Source organism: Bicyclus anynana, chromosome 20 (assembly GCF_947172395.1).
Source record: "Bicyclus anynana chromosome 20, ilBicAnyn1.1, whole genome shotgun sequence".
NCBI lineage: Eukaryota > Metazoa > Arthropoda > Insecta > Lepidoptera > Nymphalidae > Bicyclus > Bicyclus anynana.
The window spans coordinates 7,226,952-7,243,988 of NC_069102.1; the positions used below are offsets into that span (position 1 = coordinate 7,226,952).

At 33.9% G+C, this 17,037-nt stretch overlaps 1 protein-coding gene across 2 annotated transcripts in view; it reads right to left on the reverse strand.

Annotated features, from left to right (window-relative positions):
• Positions 1-1,644: 1,644 nt before the first annotated feature.
• Positions 1,645-17,037, reverse strand: part of LOC112045148 (diuretic hormone receptor) — a 44,989-nt gene continuing 29,596 nt past the window's right edge. The window contains exons 8-10 of one of the 2 annotated variants that reach the window (XM_024081232.2): positions 15,710-15,876; positions 7,872-7,986; positions 1,645-6,798 (exon numbers count right to left, since the gene is read on the reverse strand). In XM_024081232.2, the coding sequence (XP_023937000.1) occupies positions 6,751-6,798; positions 7,872-7,986; positions 15,710-15,876 (330 nt within the window). In that variant the 3' untranslated portion in view covers positions 1,645-6,750. Of the gene's footprint in view, positions 6,799-7,871; positions 7,987-8,662; positions 10,426-15,709; positions 15,877-17,037 lie in introns of those variants that run through there. The other variant, XM_024081233.2, reaches the window with a different exon arrangement.

Below are 17,037 nucleotides of genomic sequence, written 5' to 3' on the forward strand. Positions count from 1 at the left end.
AATAAATACTGTATATTCTCTCGTAAAATAATAAATGGGGGAGGTTTGGTCGAGCCTCTCTTTAACCCCGCAAGCTCTCTTTCCATTGAATATTTTACAGGGTCTCCCCCTGTTGACACGACCCGAAAGGTTATTATGCATACTTGCAGTACCTAAATATTTGCAAAGGAATGCCTTTTCTACCGTAAAATTTGATATATTTTGTAATTCTCTCCATTTTCATTTGTTGCTTACAAAAGTACATATTTCGAAAGTGTTTGTTTGTTCGAAAACGTCATTAATATATACGTATATGTAATTCAATTCAATTCTCCTGTGTATGTAGCTTTCGTTTGTACCAAGTGGGCACAACTGAAATGTAAGCTGCAAAAAATACCTATAAGTTATTGAAGTGTGATTAAGTGCCGAAAGGTGCTTTTACCGCTTATCGATCTGTATGTATAAATTAATTAAAAAATCATAATTAAATATCGGACTTAGGTACTGATTGGTTAAAGGCATTAGACTAAGGCAACGATAAAACTGCACACTGTGTTGAAAGTGTGTAGAAAAATGGCGCAGTTTTTTTCGGTATGCGACGTACCACGTACCACCGACGTTCTATGAACTGTACAAATGAGCGCAGTCCATTTGTACAGTTATATCATTGACGTGTAGACCGGGCTTAAGGATGAACGCCAGTTGCGTAACAATTCCATATGTCCTACTCGTATGCCAATCAGCCACAAACAGGCTAACAATGTAGTTGACATGGACACGTGCTGTCAATTAATCTGTAAAGGCAAGGAGCCTTATTATGTAAGCACTCCGCAAGGTGCTACTAGACTATGGAATTTATACGATGTTAAATTCTAGACTATGAACAAACTGAATTTTTACTTAAATATAACTTTTCTTAAGATACCGACGCAATTATCCTACTTCCTGCTAATATTATAAACGTGAAAGTTTGTATGGATGTTTGGGTGTATGTTTGGATGTTTGTTAGGTACTCTTTAACGCCGCTACTACTGAAGCGATTTGGCTAACATTTTGAATGGAAATTTTACTCTGGATTAACACATAGGCTACTTTTTATCCTTTATAATAGGATGATTTTAATGATATGAATGTTTGTTACTCTTTCACCTCTCGACTACTTAACCGAATTAGCTGAAATTTGGTATTGTGATATATTTATGAACACATAGGCTACTTTTTATCGTGTAAAAATCCATGGTTCCCGAGGGATTTGTGAAAACTAAATTCCACGCGGACGAAGTCGCGGGTGTCCGCTAGTTTCATATAAAACACGCACTCACAACACACACACGCATGCACCACACGCACAAACACACATAAACACACACTCATATACACACACTCACACACTCTCAATGTTATAATTCTGTTATTTGGTAACTAAGGTTGTCCTGTGTGGTGAATGAGTTGCTCTTGTTACTTGATAGTAAGACTTAGTTAATGAATAAAGATTTTTCATTTTTTACGTTGAATGTACTAGGTACTTTTCAAACATTTTCTTCGATGCTTTATCGACCATTGTCAAGAAAGTTTGTTGAATGTTTTGTGGTCTCTTCGTCTAAACTTCCTACAAAGTAGGTTTCTGGTATTTATTATAGGTATAGGTTAAAATAATAGATTAGAAAATTTTCAGATATTTTATTAAAGATATAAACATTTATTACGTACATTTAGGAGCATTTACGAGCCACTGGGTACAGATGAATTTATATTTATATAACTTTAATATATTATGTTATTACGTATACATATAATATTATATAATCTTTACTTTATGTAGTACAATTATGTAGAAATTCACAATGAGTTTTTACATGAAGTTACACCAATATTAAAACTTAATGACAGATATTCGCAAATCTTTCGCATTGTAAAATTTGTTACTTTTTAATTTTCCATTTCGTTTTTCTTAACCTAGGGATTATGTGACATTATGTTTAAAGTCTGTTTAGCGAATCTTATGTGATTTTATGTTTAAAGTCTGTTTAGCGAATCATGAATTTGATAATTTTATTTTAAATTGAAATCATCTTGACTAGTTATATACAAAATTTAGGATAAGCATTCACTAACTCGGTTGTTTTCAGTGTATGAAAGCCATCAAACTCGTTTGTATCTAATAGAATTTCGTAGATATGCGATATGTTTTACTCTGTATTATTTATTTATGAAAAAAAAAACATGCTCGTGACTCATAAAAAGCAGTAATTGGGGTTTAGTTAGAGCGAGCTTCCCTAGAAGATGCGTATTCATTATTGGCTGTTTTGAACACTTCTGTATTGTCTATGTTTAATTTGTAGACAAGGGAGAAAAACAAAAAAAAAATATTTGTCTAATTATTGCGGGTTCCAAAAATTCTGAAAACTATTTTCTGAACAGAAATTTGTATCTTCTATCCGTAAAAATACTATCGTCCTGCTTATGAATTTTATAATTCATAAGCCCATTTTGGGACATCTCCATTCTTTCAGTGTTAGATAGCCCATTTATCAAGCAAAGCAAGCAAGGTTATATTTTCTCACTATATTCTCACGGGAACGGTAACTACGCTGGTGAAACCAGTAATAATGTCGAACAGGCTTGGATGTCTTCATCCCCCGAAAGACACCGAGTTAGCGAATATCCCAGCGGTTCAGTGAATAGACTTTTTAAAAATATCTTCTTATCCATACAATTTTTAGGAATAGGTATTTATTAAAAATGCATTATAATTAGGTAAACAGCAAATATGACTTACTACCTCACTCAGTACATTACAGAAATATAATTTAATATTGTATTTATTCGTTAGCTCATTAACCAAATGAAAATTTGTAAAATTACGATATGCTAAATTTTTACTATACATTAGCGCTTTGTTTCCCAATTTCACCTAATTATATGTATATCAATATCTTAACTTTTTTATCAAATATAATTAAAATATTTAGTGATACAAATATAACAAAACTTTGGCAACATTTATATATTTACATATATCAATTATAAGTACTTAATATATAGACACATATAAGCTAGCCTTTCGCTATACTTATTCGTAATATACGTATAAGATATATATATATTATAGTACTATACAGTCAAAGCTGCTTATTTTGCGTTTACACTATTCGGTAGTTGTGACCAACTCTACTTGTGGTTAAAAGTTTCGTTATTTTTAATTTGGCGGTTTCATGTAAGCTCCTGCACGTATCTACGGTAAGCAACTTGCATTTGGCCGTGTTGGCTTTGGGAGCCAGCAGCTAATTTAATTTTAAATTAACCTTATTAAATTAATTAAATTAAGCCACCATTATCTATAGCTTGGCAAATACGTTTATAACACTCCCGATGGTCCGCGGGGGCCGGGAGGCGGGTAGCAATGACAGCAAAAAGTTCACCGCTACACATATGAGTAACTTATTACATTACAGATTAGTCTTCAGATATATCTGAATATCCCAAATAACATAACATTATATTATAATAGTCTATGCCCCGTATACACGACTTCACACCCGCGTAGTCCTTCGACCCCCGTCGCCCGCATATCATGGGAGTGCAATCAATGTACTTTGCCAAGCTATAAATTCACTACTTGCTTACCTTACATACCGTGACTGTCAGTTTTTCATGTTCGTTGTAAAATAACTGGTAACGATAAAAGCTTTTTTCACTGGTTTAGTGTTTTATTTTTTGAGTAATCCATATTAGCGGTGTGTGTAGACACGGCATATTTATTTAGGGAATAAGAAGGTTTTACTGTATAGAACATTCTGAGAAATAAAGGGATTTCCTGTAAGCGATATAAAAATCGGAATAATCATTCATAAAATCTGTTTTAATACAATAGTAGGTTAGTATTTACATTGTGTGGAATATTAAAATATATTACAGATGATTTTTTCTTTATAATTATGTACACATTTACTTTACTTACCATTTATCGTAGAAATTAGAATGTATGTTATTAATTTATACCTATTTAATAACTTTAAGTGGAAATGCTGAAACATTCAGACATTGTAATAAATTAATATTATAATTTAAAGTATATTACAATAAATATACAGGTTGTTTTTTTAGAAGTCGTAGTCTTCTGTGGCAGTATATTTGCTCTTTATACAAGTAAAAGGTAGTAAAAGGTTATTGGGCAAATTTGCCCAAGTCATGATATCAACCTTTATAAAATGGACATTCGTCTGTATTATGTTTATTTACTCACACATATATAAAAAAAGTTCTTACCTACCTCCAGTTATGAAAATCAACAAAGGTTTATCATTGGACAGAAATAATATTTTACAAGGTTTTAACAGTCAAACAATTCTTTTTCAAAAAAGGTTTAATCAGTGGCCGCATTGGGTTAAGACTCCAGAAATTTGCCCAATGCCTTTAACAAAAAAAAAAGAATGTTTGTATTTTTAAAATTAAAATAATGTTTTGAGAAACAATAACGTAACGTAACGTGACGTTAAGGTCTTGGGTACATACTCAATATTATTTATATTGGTATGAATTACCGTTCAATGTATTTGTTTTAGTTGCAGCTGGGCTATTCTGTAATGAAGTGAATGTATACACCACTTATACTCGCTAGTGGGAGTTTCAAATTCATCTTTTTCTCTCTGTCTAACACAATACTATAGAATGAGAAAGATAGAGGTGAATCAGTGTTACCAACTCTCCAAAATATTTATCCCTAAAGTTTGTGTCAAAAACTCCTAACATTGCCTTAATGATTGAGTTGTCCCCCTAAAAAAATATAAATTTATAATAATTTAGAAATAATATGCTGTTTCAAATGTATATATTTAATACAGACAGAATACTACGTCTTTATCTGAAGATTCAGATTTTTGAAATCATACATGTTGACAATTTTACCAATTTTTTTTTATTCGATGAAAATTGTCGCCAGTTGCCTCAGAATGGTTGTAGAATAACGTATTATATGTCGTTGTAAGTCGCTATTTAAAAATATTAAAGAGTCAAAAAATCCCTGAAAATATTCCTAAAAATTTCAGACCCCTAAAAAAATCCCATTTTACTCATTTGCCCCCTAAATCTGGGGGGAAATCCCCTAAGTTGGGAACCCTGAGGTGAATTCGAAACTTGCACTTGCGAGTTAAAACACATTCGTCATCGTTCATCGTTACACATCGTTACAGAATAGCCGTACTGTACACAAAAACACAGCAGCTACAACTACTACGGCAGATAGATATATATACAGGGTGCTCGGGAGTATTTCCCATACCTCAATATTCTTTAACAAAAATTAATTTAAAATGTTCAAAGAACATGGGTTCTATAATGAATATTTTCGGAGTATTTTGCAAATAGATCTTAAAATATACGCATCCTTATAATAATGACGTAGCCAAATGTAGCAAGGATAGATAAAGGCGTGTGTTATATAGACAGTCGGAATTATTTGAATTACTTAGTATGAGAACATTAAAAGTTTATTTATTTTTTAGTTAAATAAATATAAGTTATGCAGTTCGGTTCTTATAAGTGGACTCGGCAACATCTTGAAGTTATGGGAAATACTTCGCAACGCCCTGTACAGGGAAATTTTCATAATCAATTAATATTAAACATCCTTAACCTTAAGTCATTGAAAGGTTACTGTTTAAATATATTATTAATTAAAAAAACATGTTGTGTTGAAATGAAAAATAAGATAATGTGATTTGAACATGTGATCTGCAAGTAGAGCATATACAAAACGGTTCAGTCGTGAGGTTTTTAATGTTTAATTTGTATGTAGTAAAGAGTAAAATACTCAGACCTTCCCTATTATAGCCCTCTGTCCTATAAATAACTATATATACAAAAAATATCATAAGTTATTTACAGCAAAATTAATAGACACATTGACTTGCGATATCTAGCCACAGATACGGGATCTATGCGGGTGAAACCGCAGATACCGCTTTATTTTGATCTAATGAATTAATCCTCGCTTGCGCAGAATAAAGGTCCAGTAGCGCTATTCTGTAACGAGGTTTATATGTGTGAGTTTCGAAATAACCTTATTTTCTCTCTATCTATCTTCTATTCTTATAATAAATCTGTAGAGAGGTCAATTCTGTACATGAAATACATTTCCAAAATAACTATTAGGGGGGTGATTAGTGATTGATACTGATGCAAAAATGCAATCAGTAAAATTTTCGTCTGTCTGTCTGTCCGTTATTTGGTTTAAGTAGTGATGAATGGTAGTTGGGCTAGTCATCTACAAATTGTTTTTTTTGTATTTTATACAAAATTTGGCGACAACAATCGAAGTCAATATCGCAAGTCAATGTGAACTGTTATTAGAATATTAGAATATTTACAGCGTTACTTATGATCAAGCCTCTTCAGAGGACCGTTAGGAGAGACGGGAAACTTTTCATTTGTGATGAGATCATTGCAGTTTGAGGTAGAAACAACAGTGGCGTTATCGTGGAAAGTGAAGTAAGTGACAATCCCTTTATTATTATCACAGTTCGGTGAGTGTGCGCCTTTGTGACAGCTGTCATTTTTGACATTTTCAATTTGACAGTTTGTGTTTTCGAACGTTTGTAGGTGGTCTTGGGAGTTGCACTTGGAGTTTCCGGAAGTCGTCGTTGCTTGCGAGCTGGATGAGTGTGAAGCTGTCATAGCGGTGGGGTGCGGGGTGGCGAAGGCGGGAGAGGCGGGAGGGGCGTCCTCCTCGGGCAGAGTGCGCAGGCGCGAGAGCCTCCCCCGCCCCCCTCCTCACACCGGTGACTGATCCCCGCTAGCACTCCCACTTGTTATGTAATCCTGCGCATTAGAAATGGACAATAATGACATATAACCTATTTTCAAACAACGAAAAAACGAACGAAGGTCCTTTTTACACGCATAACTTTTTACCGAGTGGTTCGATTTTGATAATACTTATTTTATTAGAAAGAATACTTTGAAGTTGGTCACCTATACATTTGGATGAAAAATCTAACCCTAAGGGCACAAAAACAAGGGATGATTGATTGTTTATTCATTAATTGTAATGCACGACCACGCACAACTTTTAACAGAGTATAGCCCGATTTTGATAGTTCTTTTTATTGGTTACATCGAAGTTGGTCCCATATAAATTCGAAATCCTAAAATCCTACTCTAAGGGTGGGAAAATAGGGGTTATTTATTGATCATACACAGAGTGTAATGCTGATTGCCGAATACTGTATTGTAATTTACAAATTACGAACAACAATGGATTTATGAAAAAATTTACTTTAAGGATGGAGAGGTGTTAGGGTGAATTTCATTTGAATGTAATTTTTCAACACTTAGGATAATATTTAATATTACTTAATTATTACTTAATATTTAAGTGCGAAAGGTTATTATCGACACTCATCACTAAATCTCGAAATTACTTGATGTATAAAGATGTAATTTGGCAGGGACGTGTTTATTTTATAGTTAGTACTCGTAAACGTCCGCTATTCTTCACACGCCGATGATGATCTCTGTGACGTTTCAACTGACAGTTGTACTAGTGATGCGAAACAATTTCATAACTGTCATAACATAAAGTCGATAACAGCTTGACGACCTAATTTAGATGTCAGCACGTATACGTGCTGCAAAAGTTACGTCCTCAAGCTGTTATCGACTTTATGTTATGACTGTTATGAAATTGTTTGGCATCACTAATACAACTGTCAATTGAAACGTCACAGAGATCATCATCGGCGTGTGAAGAATATCGGACGGAATACCCTACGGATCATCGTTCGGCGCGCGAACTATAAGAACGGATTTTGCGACAGGGTCGGATTAAGATAGTCTAAGGGCGGAGAAAGTCGAGTGCGTTCTCTAGTTTATTATAAGAAGTGCAAACTTACAGCATGCAGATGTCTGCCATCGTGGTGAGGCGCAAGTGACATCCGTGGCACTAGCAGCGTCGTGGTAGTCGTCTCTGAAGCCGCCGACTCCCGCTTCGACGGGTGGCTGTACAACCTGGCGCAAAGGCGGCCTTAGAAACATCTTCCTTAAATAGTTCCAATCTAATTTGCAAATTAATTGGATGGATACCTACCGTAAAGTTGAATTTAGAAACTATACTACAGCCGTTCTTGATGAGTACTGTTTACCAACAAAGAAATGAAAAATGAGGGTATAAATCACTAGTCATTTTACACCTAATAATAATTATATTTAAGTTGTACTTAAATTAATGAAAATAAATTTGATTATAAAAAAGCTAAATAAGCTAAATTTGATTATAAATAGAAAATAAATAAGCTTAGAATATTAGATATGTTTAATATATTTTATATAACATTTTATAAACAAACCATACAGAATTTAAAATAAATAAGTTATGAAATGTTTTTTACCTTCATTTCTAATTTATTTGTTGGTAAACAGTATTCATTAAGAAAGGGCTTCCTCAAAGTTTACCTATAGATATATCTAATCGCATACCTAGATTTGAGTTGTAGTTAGAAAATGGGTATAGCATATATTGGGTAGGTACAGCAATTTCCAATCGCATACCTACTGTAAAGCTAAATTTGGCAAATATTTCCTAATCTAATACGTCTTCCTTTCGTGTACCTAAATCTAATAGCACATCTGCAAATTTTGTGTGAAAGATTAAGATGAAATCAGAACACATAGTCTTTGTCTGATTTCAAGAACATTATAGTTAGATACAGCCTGAACAAATGTCCAGTAATAATTTTTAATTATTAATATTACTCGTATATGAAATTTATTCTTGACTGATTTTATTTATGCAGGGATTACTACAGAACAGTTGTCGATATGTTTTTAATTAATCTACTACAGCATTATGCCACTAAGATAGGCGTTTCTAAGTTAATACTCATCATGATAATTCAATTCATGTTTATTGTGATGTGTGCTTTGTCACTATCTGTAGCACTGTCTGGAAAAGAGCACTATAATATAAACAACTTTCCAACGCCAGGATACTGACAATTTCCCGAAAAAAAAAACCTGCCTGAACCAGAATTCGTATAATCCGAAGACACAAACCAAGAAGACTTATTTTAATTTTGATAGTTACATAAGATTAATGTTAGGTTTATAAATAAATCGCATGTATCTCGATAAATCAATTTACAAGAATTCAATAACATTTATATGTGGGTTTCCAAGCCAATAGCAAATATCTCTTGATTCGTTTCGCATAGTTTCAAGTCTAGCCAAGTGTTTCTAATATTCCTGACGTGAGTGATCTCGTTCTATGAATTGTGGCAATAATAACAATGGCGTTATAGTTGTTGGAGTTTGATATTGTAAGTGCCCACCAGAGGCGTAGCCTGGGTTTTCGTCGCCCGGGGCCGATTGGAAATTATTGCTTCTAACTTAACTCAACGGTCCTGATTTACATCGTACAACTTATTAATAAAATTACATCATATCAATTTAAATCTGTAGTTTAATTAGTAATTAATTATTTTTATATTGTAACTCATATTTGCTGCTTTAATTTTTAAGTTTATTTTAATTAATTTCAATTAATTTCTATTTTATATTAGCTGTGACGTCACACGGGTCAGTTGTAAATCAGGGCCGTGTATTATACTTTTATGTACTGAGTTGTACACCCTTTTAGATTTGATGACTTATTGAAAACTAAGGTAAACTACCACGGAGCAAACATTTATGAGAAGTAATGGCCAACCCAATGAGCCCATAACATTAGCATATTGAAGAGGCATATTTTTGTGCTAGATTTTATTTATGAGGCTTGCACATATTGCTTTTCTCATTTTTTAAAATTTTCAATTGAAAAAATCGTGGGCCTTTTCACCCACATAGCTACGCTACTGGTATTGACGTCGTGTATTGGGTTTCATTTATTGTGTCATTCCGAGATCAGTCGTCAGACTCGTAGTAAATATTATTTTACTTCTACTTGATCCGGCAAACGTTGTTGCTGGTAAAATAATATTCTTACGTTCATATTTAGTGCAACATCACACGTCTTTAGCGAAAATTAGCGAATGGTTGAGGAGCCAGAAAAGAAAAATATATGACGTCATAAAAAACAAATCAAAATATGTTTTGGATTTACAGTTGCATCAAGCAAACACATACATGTGATGCAATAATCATTGATTAACAAAAATAAATAAAACATCATGCTTACCTGAAACAAATACCTTGCATGCAAATTCCCGTGGCGTAAAGGAAGTGTGAAGCATTGGCAGAAAAAAGTCAGACATAAAGCAGATAAAACAATAAAATTTATTTGTAAAATTAATTAAAAATGTAACAAAGTAAAAAGGAATAAGTAAAAGTTTCTCCTCCAAATCCACATTATTATTTTCCATTCGTTTTTCTTCTTAAATGCAATAAAGCCTGTTTTCGTAAGCACCGGTGAAGTTATCCGTAAAGATGTCCATTTATCTTCATACCGTGAGCCTAATAGGAAAAAATGGGTGATCAAATATGGATTTGGAAATGGGACTGTGTAAATCTCCGAAACTGTTAGTCGAAAACACATAAAGAATTCATCAATTTAGCAGCGATGTCGCAAGGGACCCGTGACGTAGAAACATTGTAAGCCTGTGCTATGCGAGTGAATAAAAAATGCTTTCATGCAGTTATGTTCGTAGAATCACTTCTCTTATTATAATAGCGATGTCTCTGTATCTCTGTGTCTAACAAGATACTTTAGATAGCGGGATGATATCATTCCAAACTTACATTGTTCAGTTATATCGTTACAGCGCTACGCTAAGCTTACTGATTTTTTTTACAATAGAATATACTGGACTGAGCCTGAAGAGCCTGAGATAGCTGGACGCCTCATTTGTGGCGAGTGGTGTTCATTTGTGGTGAGACCATGCTCAATAGGTCACTCGATTCCAGGGGCGTATCTAAGTAACCCAGGGCCCTGGTGGAAATAAAAAAATTTGGCCCCACTGCTACCTAAACTGGTTAGGTTTTATCGGTAAAAATATTAAATACATACAAATACATAAGAATGCTAAGCTAATTTATCACCAAAACCGAAAGATGTCCGATTATTTACTTTAAATCATTCCCTTAACCGCCCAAGTATACCTAAACCGGGTATTTTTACTTGACTGCATTATTTAGCCGGGAGTAAATAGTATTGTGTTTCAGTTACGTTAGTCCTCCAGTTTATATTTACCGTTTTGAATTTGGAACGTTTCCATATGAGGCATAAACTGTGCAGGTTATACCCGGGCTACGAGACTATTGCCCCGGTTGAGAGACCTATTCATTGCTATTGTTATTTCTAAACGTCGAACACAAGATAACCTACGGAACTTAAGATATAATACAGCGTCTTTTTATTATGTCAAAGTGTACGGCATTACCTACTGTTTCTTGCAGATATTTTATTTCTATTTTTAATCCCCGATGCAAAAAGAGTGGTGTTTTAAGTTTGACGTGTTTGTCTGTCTGTCAATCTGTCTGTAGCATCGTAGCTCTCGAACGAATGGAGCGATTTCAATTTAATTTGTTTTGTATGAAAGGTTACTTATGTGCGAGTGTTAGACATGCTTGATGAAAGTCGGTTGAGCCGTTTAAATGTTCTGGGGGGTGAAAGTGGGGAAGGATAACCGAATGTCTGCAAATACACTTGAAAGGGGTCTTAAATGAAAGCCTACTGAAATAGAATATTGATGACTTGATCGAGAGTGTAATTAATAATTTCATGACCTTCGGGGGTGTAGTTATCTACTAAATAGATACCTACAATACTACATACACTATCTCATGTACATTGGTAGTTTGGGCAATGGTCAGTGGTCACAGTCTGTCACCGGCACTTGACCGGAGTGGTTGTGTGCGGTCTGCTTGCCATACCAGTTTAGAAATGAGCCAGTGATTTGCTTATGTTATAATAAGGACGAGGGTCCTTACAGAAGGTTTTTTCAAAATTTTCAATTTTATTTTAATACTATATGGGCTAGTGATTGACAGTATCATGCCTAATGGTATGCTATGATACTGCCTATAGTGGAACACCCCTCCCTATCAGATGCCTATTCAATATATTCATATCTTAATATATAAATGCGAAAGGTCATCACGAAATCGCAAAAACCTTTTACGGAAAATCAAAAACTTTTTACGTTTGACGTAAAACGTTGAAATTTGTCAGGGAGGTAGTTTATAGATAGCAGAGGTCCGCTAAGAACGGATTTTGCAAGATGGCTGGGTTAAGGTGGTCTAAAGGCGAACGAAGTCGCGGGCGTCCGCTAGTATTCAATATTTATATATTCAAATGCGGTCAAGAGTATGACCTGAAAATACCCATATTGTATTATGGTGTTTGGGAAAATGCATCAAAGGGAAAGTTAGCAATTCGTAAAGAATGCTTAACAATCACATAGTATGCGTTTACGGGATAACAATTAGGTATTGCTCCATTGTTGATGACACGTATCCATTGTTGTCGATCAAAGATTTTATACTATCGTTGTTCTTACGATCGAATTCACAGACAACAATATAAAGATTTTCACAGCATATATCGATACAGTTTGCAGCGCTATTTTGTAGCGAATATTATGGTTACATGTTACACCTAGCTGACGATTGCAGCGAAGATTTCTTTTGCATTATACGTTCCGTGACCCTCGGACATCGAATTACACTCCGCGTCACGAAACAAGTCCTTTATGTGTCATTTGGTAATGACGGTCTTATTGTCATTTGTTTAAGGCGCTGTTAATTTTAGTTCAGGTTTTAGCCGCGGGACTTCTTTTGTGGCACGGAGTCTAGGCGTGGCGCAGACCAAGTGTCAAACGTAAAGTTTAATATTCAGAATCCAACAGTTAGCAACGGCCATTAGCATTGCGTAGGTTAGTTAGTTCTGATAGGTAGAAGAATCTTTTCCCTGGGGATTATAATAGGGGTTTCTAAAATTGGTATTTTATAAAACTGTTGAAGTGAGTTTGATTTTAGAGACAAAATTTGAAATCGTATGTCTGTTGTACAAGTTTGTCTTAAAGGTCAACTTTGTCTTATAACGATTATTCAAATGAATAAACGCAATTTGTCGCTTGGTCTACTTAGGATTAGTTTGTGCTATTCACATATGAAGCAAGCGCTTAATGTAAGTACAGCCACTCTAGTCATGTTACATAATATCGACTCTTTTTCTACAATCGCTAACGCTACAAAAATTAAGTTATGTATCATATAATATCTGATTTATAGGTTAATCACGCGCCTCATTGATAAAAATTGTCAATCCCATACATTAGGTTTCGAAGCGTCAGTGATTGTAGACAGGGATTAGATATGTGACATGGCTAGAGGCCCAGGTATGTATGATCAGATGAAGTGTCGATACCTGATAAACTCTGATTGCGTAATGAAAGGAAAATATGTCATTAACTTTAAAATAATGAATACACAAAAATGGCAGACAAGTAGGTACCCAGTTTTCTTTCTACATAGATTATTTAATAAATATGGACATACTAAATTGAGATGACCCTATTTCTGGTCGTTCACGAGGGTGAGGGTGGTACATAAAAAAGTACGTGCGGTTATATTATTTAACGAGGTTTGAAAGTTAAGTTTTACTGAATAGTTTTCAACTGTTGCGTTGGCTAAAACTTATTATGCTTGCTAATAGGGATGATGACAGTTTTTAAATAGTATATAGATTAGGAGTTTGCGAATGGTAAAAGAATTTTGTAAAAGTAACAGGGTGTCTGCGATCATTACTTTCGGAGCTACAGGGGTTTACTTAAAGGGTCATATTTGCGGCACTGCTATCCCTGAAAAACGTACCATACAAAATGGCACAAATTAATGACGTCGTTGATCATAATGATCAATAGATTTGTATGGGCGTTCAAACAAAATTACAAATATCTTTGTTATTTTTTATATTTATAGTTCATATATTGATAAATAAGAAAGTAAATTGGATAAATTTTCATCTAACTACGATAAAAGATTTTGAAATTTTATAATCTTATTTATATTAATAGTTAATATTGACTTTATTAAATTAGTCAATATTGTCTTTATTTACCCGAATGTCTAATAAAAATCAATATACAAACCTAGTCATAATTCCCATTATTTGAAATTAAAAATAAAATCATCTGTGACATCGATAATATTTTTTTAATGAATGAATCTATATTCTATAGTTTTAATGTACGCAATAATATAAGATACCTGTCGATAATATGTAAGCAATTTGAGTCTACTGATAATAAATTAATTCTATTATTTGCAAAACTCTAGTGTTGTGAAAGTTAAAAAATTTAAAGCATGCTTTAAGATTTTTGCAAAGAATAAAACTTGATAGGTAAGCTCCAAAATGCATTTTTCATCAAATGTTTAGAAAGTATGATAATAATGATGAGTGTTATATATTCTAAATAAAAGTAATACAAATCACTCAACTAAAATGAAATGCCCAAAAATAGAAAATTCAACCAAATTCTCCACTGTGTAATGAATCTTCTTTTGCCAATTTAGTTGAGTTATTTGAATACATCATTGTGAATATACAATGAAAATGAAAACTATAAAGATATCGTTAATTTTAGTGTCAGTTATCACAGATTCGTTATGCTCTACGAATAAGAAAATTTATTAGTACATGCAAGTTTATAAGGACTTGCATTAGACTAAAGAAATAGCCACAAGAGAAATTATTATCTACACGATAGATTATAACAATTACCATCCAACTTTAATAGTCCACTAAAGATGTTTTCAGTTTTTTTTTATAGCAGAGATTTGGAGCTTAGACCCACCATGCTGCTTTAATCCGGGTTTTTATTTATGTTAACTATCAGATTTCAATAATAATGACCGGGACCGACGGCTTAACTCTAAGAATATGGAAGAAAAATTAAAAAAATAAAAACACCCGACTGCCAAACCTGCTCGCACCTAGTCATCCGCCTCGCGTATTTTTGTACAGCTATTAATAAATAACCGTTTTCTAATTGTAGGTTGTTTTTAATATGGCCATGATATACTATTTTGAAATCCTCTTGATGAGCCCTTCTCTTTGATACCCATATCACAATCGTCGTGTTGGTTTTTTTAACTTCAACTATACTAAGAATACTTGGGTTATTAAGACAAACCTAACGATATCTTAATTACGTAAATCCGTTCAGCGGTTTGGAATATATGAGGAAATGAAAAATATTACATACATACAAACAAGATACGCGCGAATAAAATAACCCTTCTCGTAGTTGTAGCAGTAAAAAGAACCTAATATTTGACCTGGCCTTGGCCAAAACCTCATCTTGACATGGTCTGCGAGGCACGCCATGTCACGCAAGTAGTCTTGGTCATTATTGTCATCTGATAGTGGTCGCCCACGATCGACGCTAAGCTCCCAACCCGTGTTTAAGCAGCGTTATGGGTTTCAGCTCCATATCATCTCTCCTAATAAGACCTAACCCTGTAGTGGACCGTCATAATAAGCTGATAACTACCATAACTACTACATGATTTGTTGTCAGTTAAAATTCCGTATATATTTCTTATTCGTAGATTATAGTCAGTTGCGTGCACAAGACTTTCAACTAGGGTAGGCACGACATACAAATGATACCAACTTTTTATATGGACTCCAGAGTAAACAATGCATGTATAAAGTGCACGCCACTGATTATCATTTATAGTAGATGCATGCTAATCATCTTACACACATTCTGATAGATCATGCAGTTCTTACCGGATGCTCTCAGTCCTGGACCTTGGAGACCAGTCCTTGGAGTAGGAAGCCCCTCTCCGCCGGCCGCCGCCGATGTTGCGCCCAGTCTTCCACCTCTCCACGTGGTAGCGTATGGCGTGGCGTACTTCAGTGTTCATGAAGCAGTAGAACAGGGCCACTGTGAAGCCCTAAAAAAAAAAAATAAGAATTAGTATTGAATCTTTGCGGGAGTTCATTGTGAACAGGGAGTAATTGGTATATTTTGCTATTCTTCGAAAACCGACAAATATTTTTTCGATCTTCGTTTTAAATATAACTTGAAAGACAGCTGATTTATATTTTTAGACAAATTTTTAACTCTTTTTCAGATCTTTAGGGACGGAATTAAAAAAATCTTCACATCATATATTTTATTTATATCATTATTTATGAAGCAATTTCTATAAATATAACTTGAAAAATTTATTTCACCCTCCATTCTTTCCTTTCCTTTCGCCATTGCAATATTTCGCAGCATCAAGTAAGTAGCCTATTACTATTCTATCTATACCAAAATTCGACAAAATCTGTTCGGAGATTTAGTTTTAAAAAGCTAACAGACAGCCTTACATTTACAATAGGTATAGAAGTATGAATTAATTAACAGCTGACAAAAAATATACCGTATAATAATAGTAATATAATCTATATCTTTACTATCTATACTAATATACAAAGCTGAAGAGTTTGTTTGTTTGTTTGCTTGATTAAGCGCGCTAGTCTCAGGAACTACTGGTCCGATTTGAAAAATTCTTTCAGTGTTAGATAGCCCATTCATCGAGGAAGGCTATAGGCTATGTATTATCCTTGTATTCTTACTACTACTAGTAGTGTATAATAAAAAAATAGCCGTGGACGACCACTCACTTCACTGTTCAAGGTAATAAACAGCAAAATGGCGGGTATATCACAAAAAACTATTAAAGTCAACATAGGTAATTACACCAGCATAAATATCTCCTGTTTCTCGCTTTCAATGTAAAATTTAAATAGGTATTCTGTGTTTACGTTTAATTCAAAAATTAACACTGCAATATTTGTTAATTTATTCAGTAAGACCGAGCCAAAGTCAAAACGTAAATGTTTCATTCAATTAATTCTAAACAAAAACAGACTGCCCACAAAGTAGGCTCGCGGTATCTTGATAAGGTTTAAAGTAGCTAAAAGGTGGATTAGACGCTTAAGTTTCGCTAAAGTAAATTTGTTCTTGCCAAGCTTTCCTCCCTTTAAGAATAACAATTGTTCCGCTCGCGATTACTTAGGACTGAACCATACTTTGAGATGACAAAACATTCCAAATGGTATAAAAA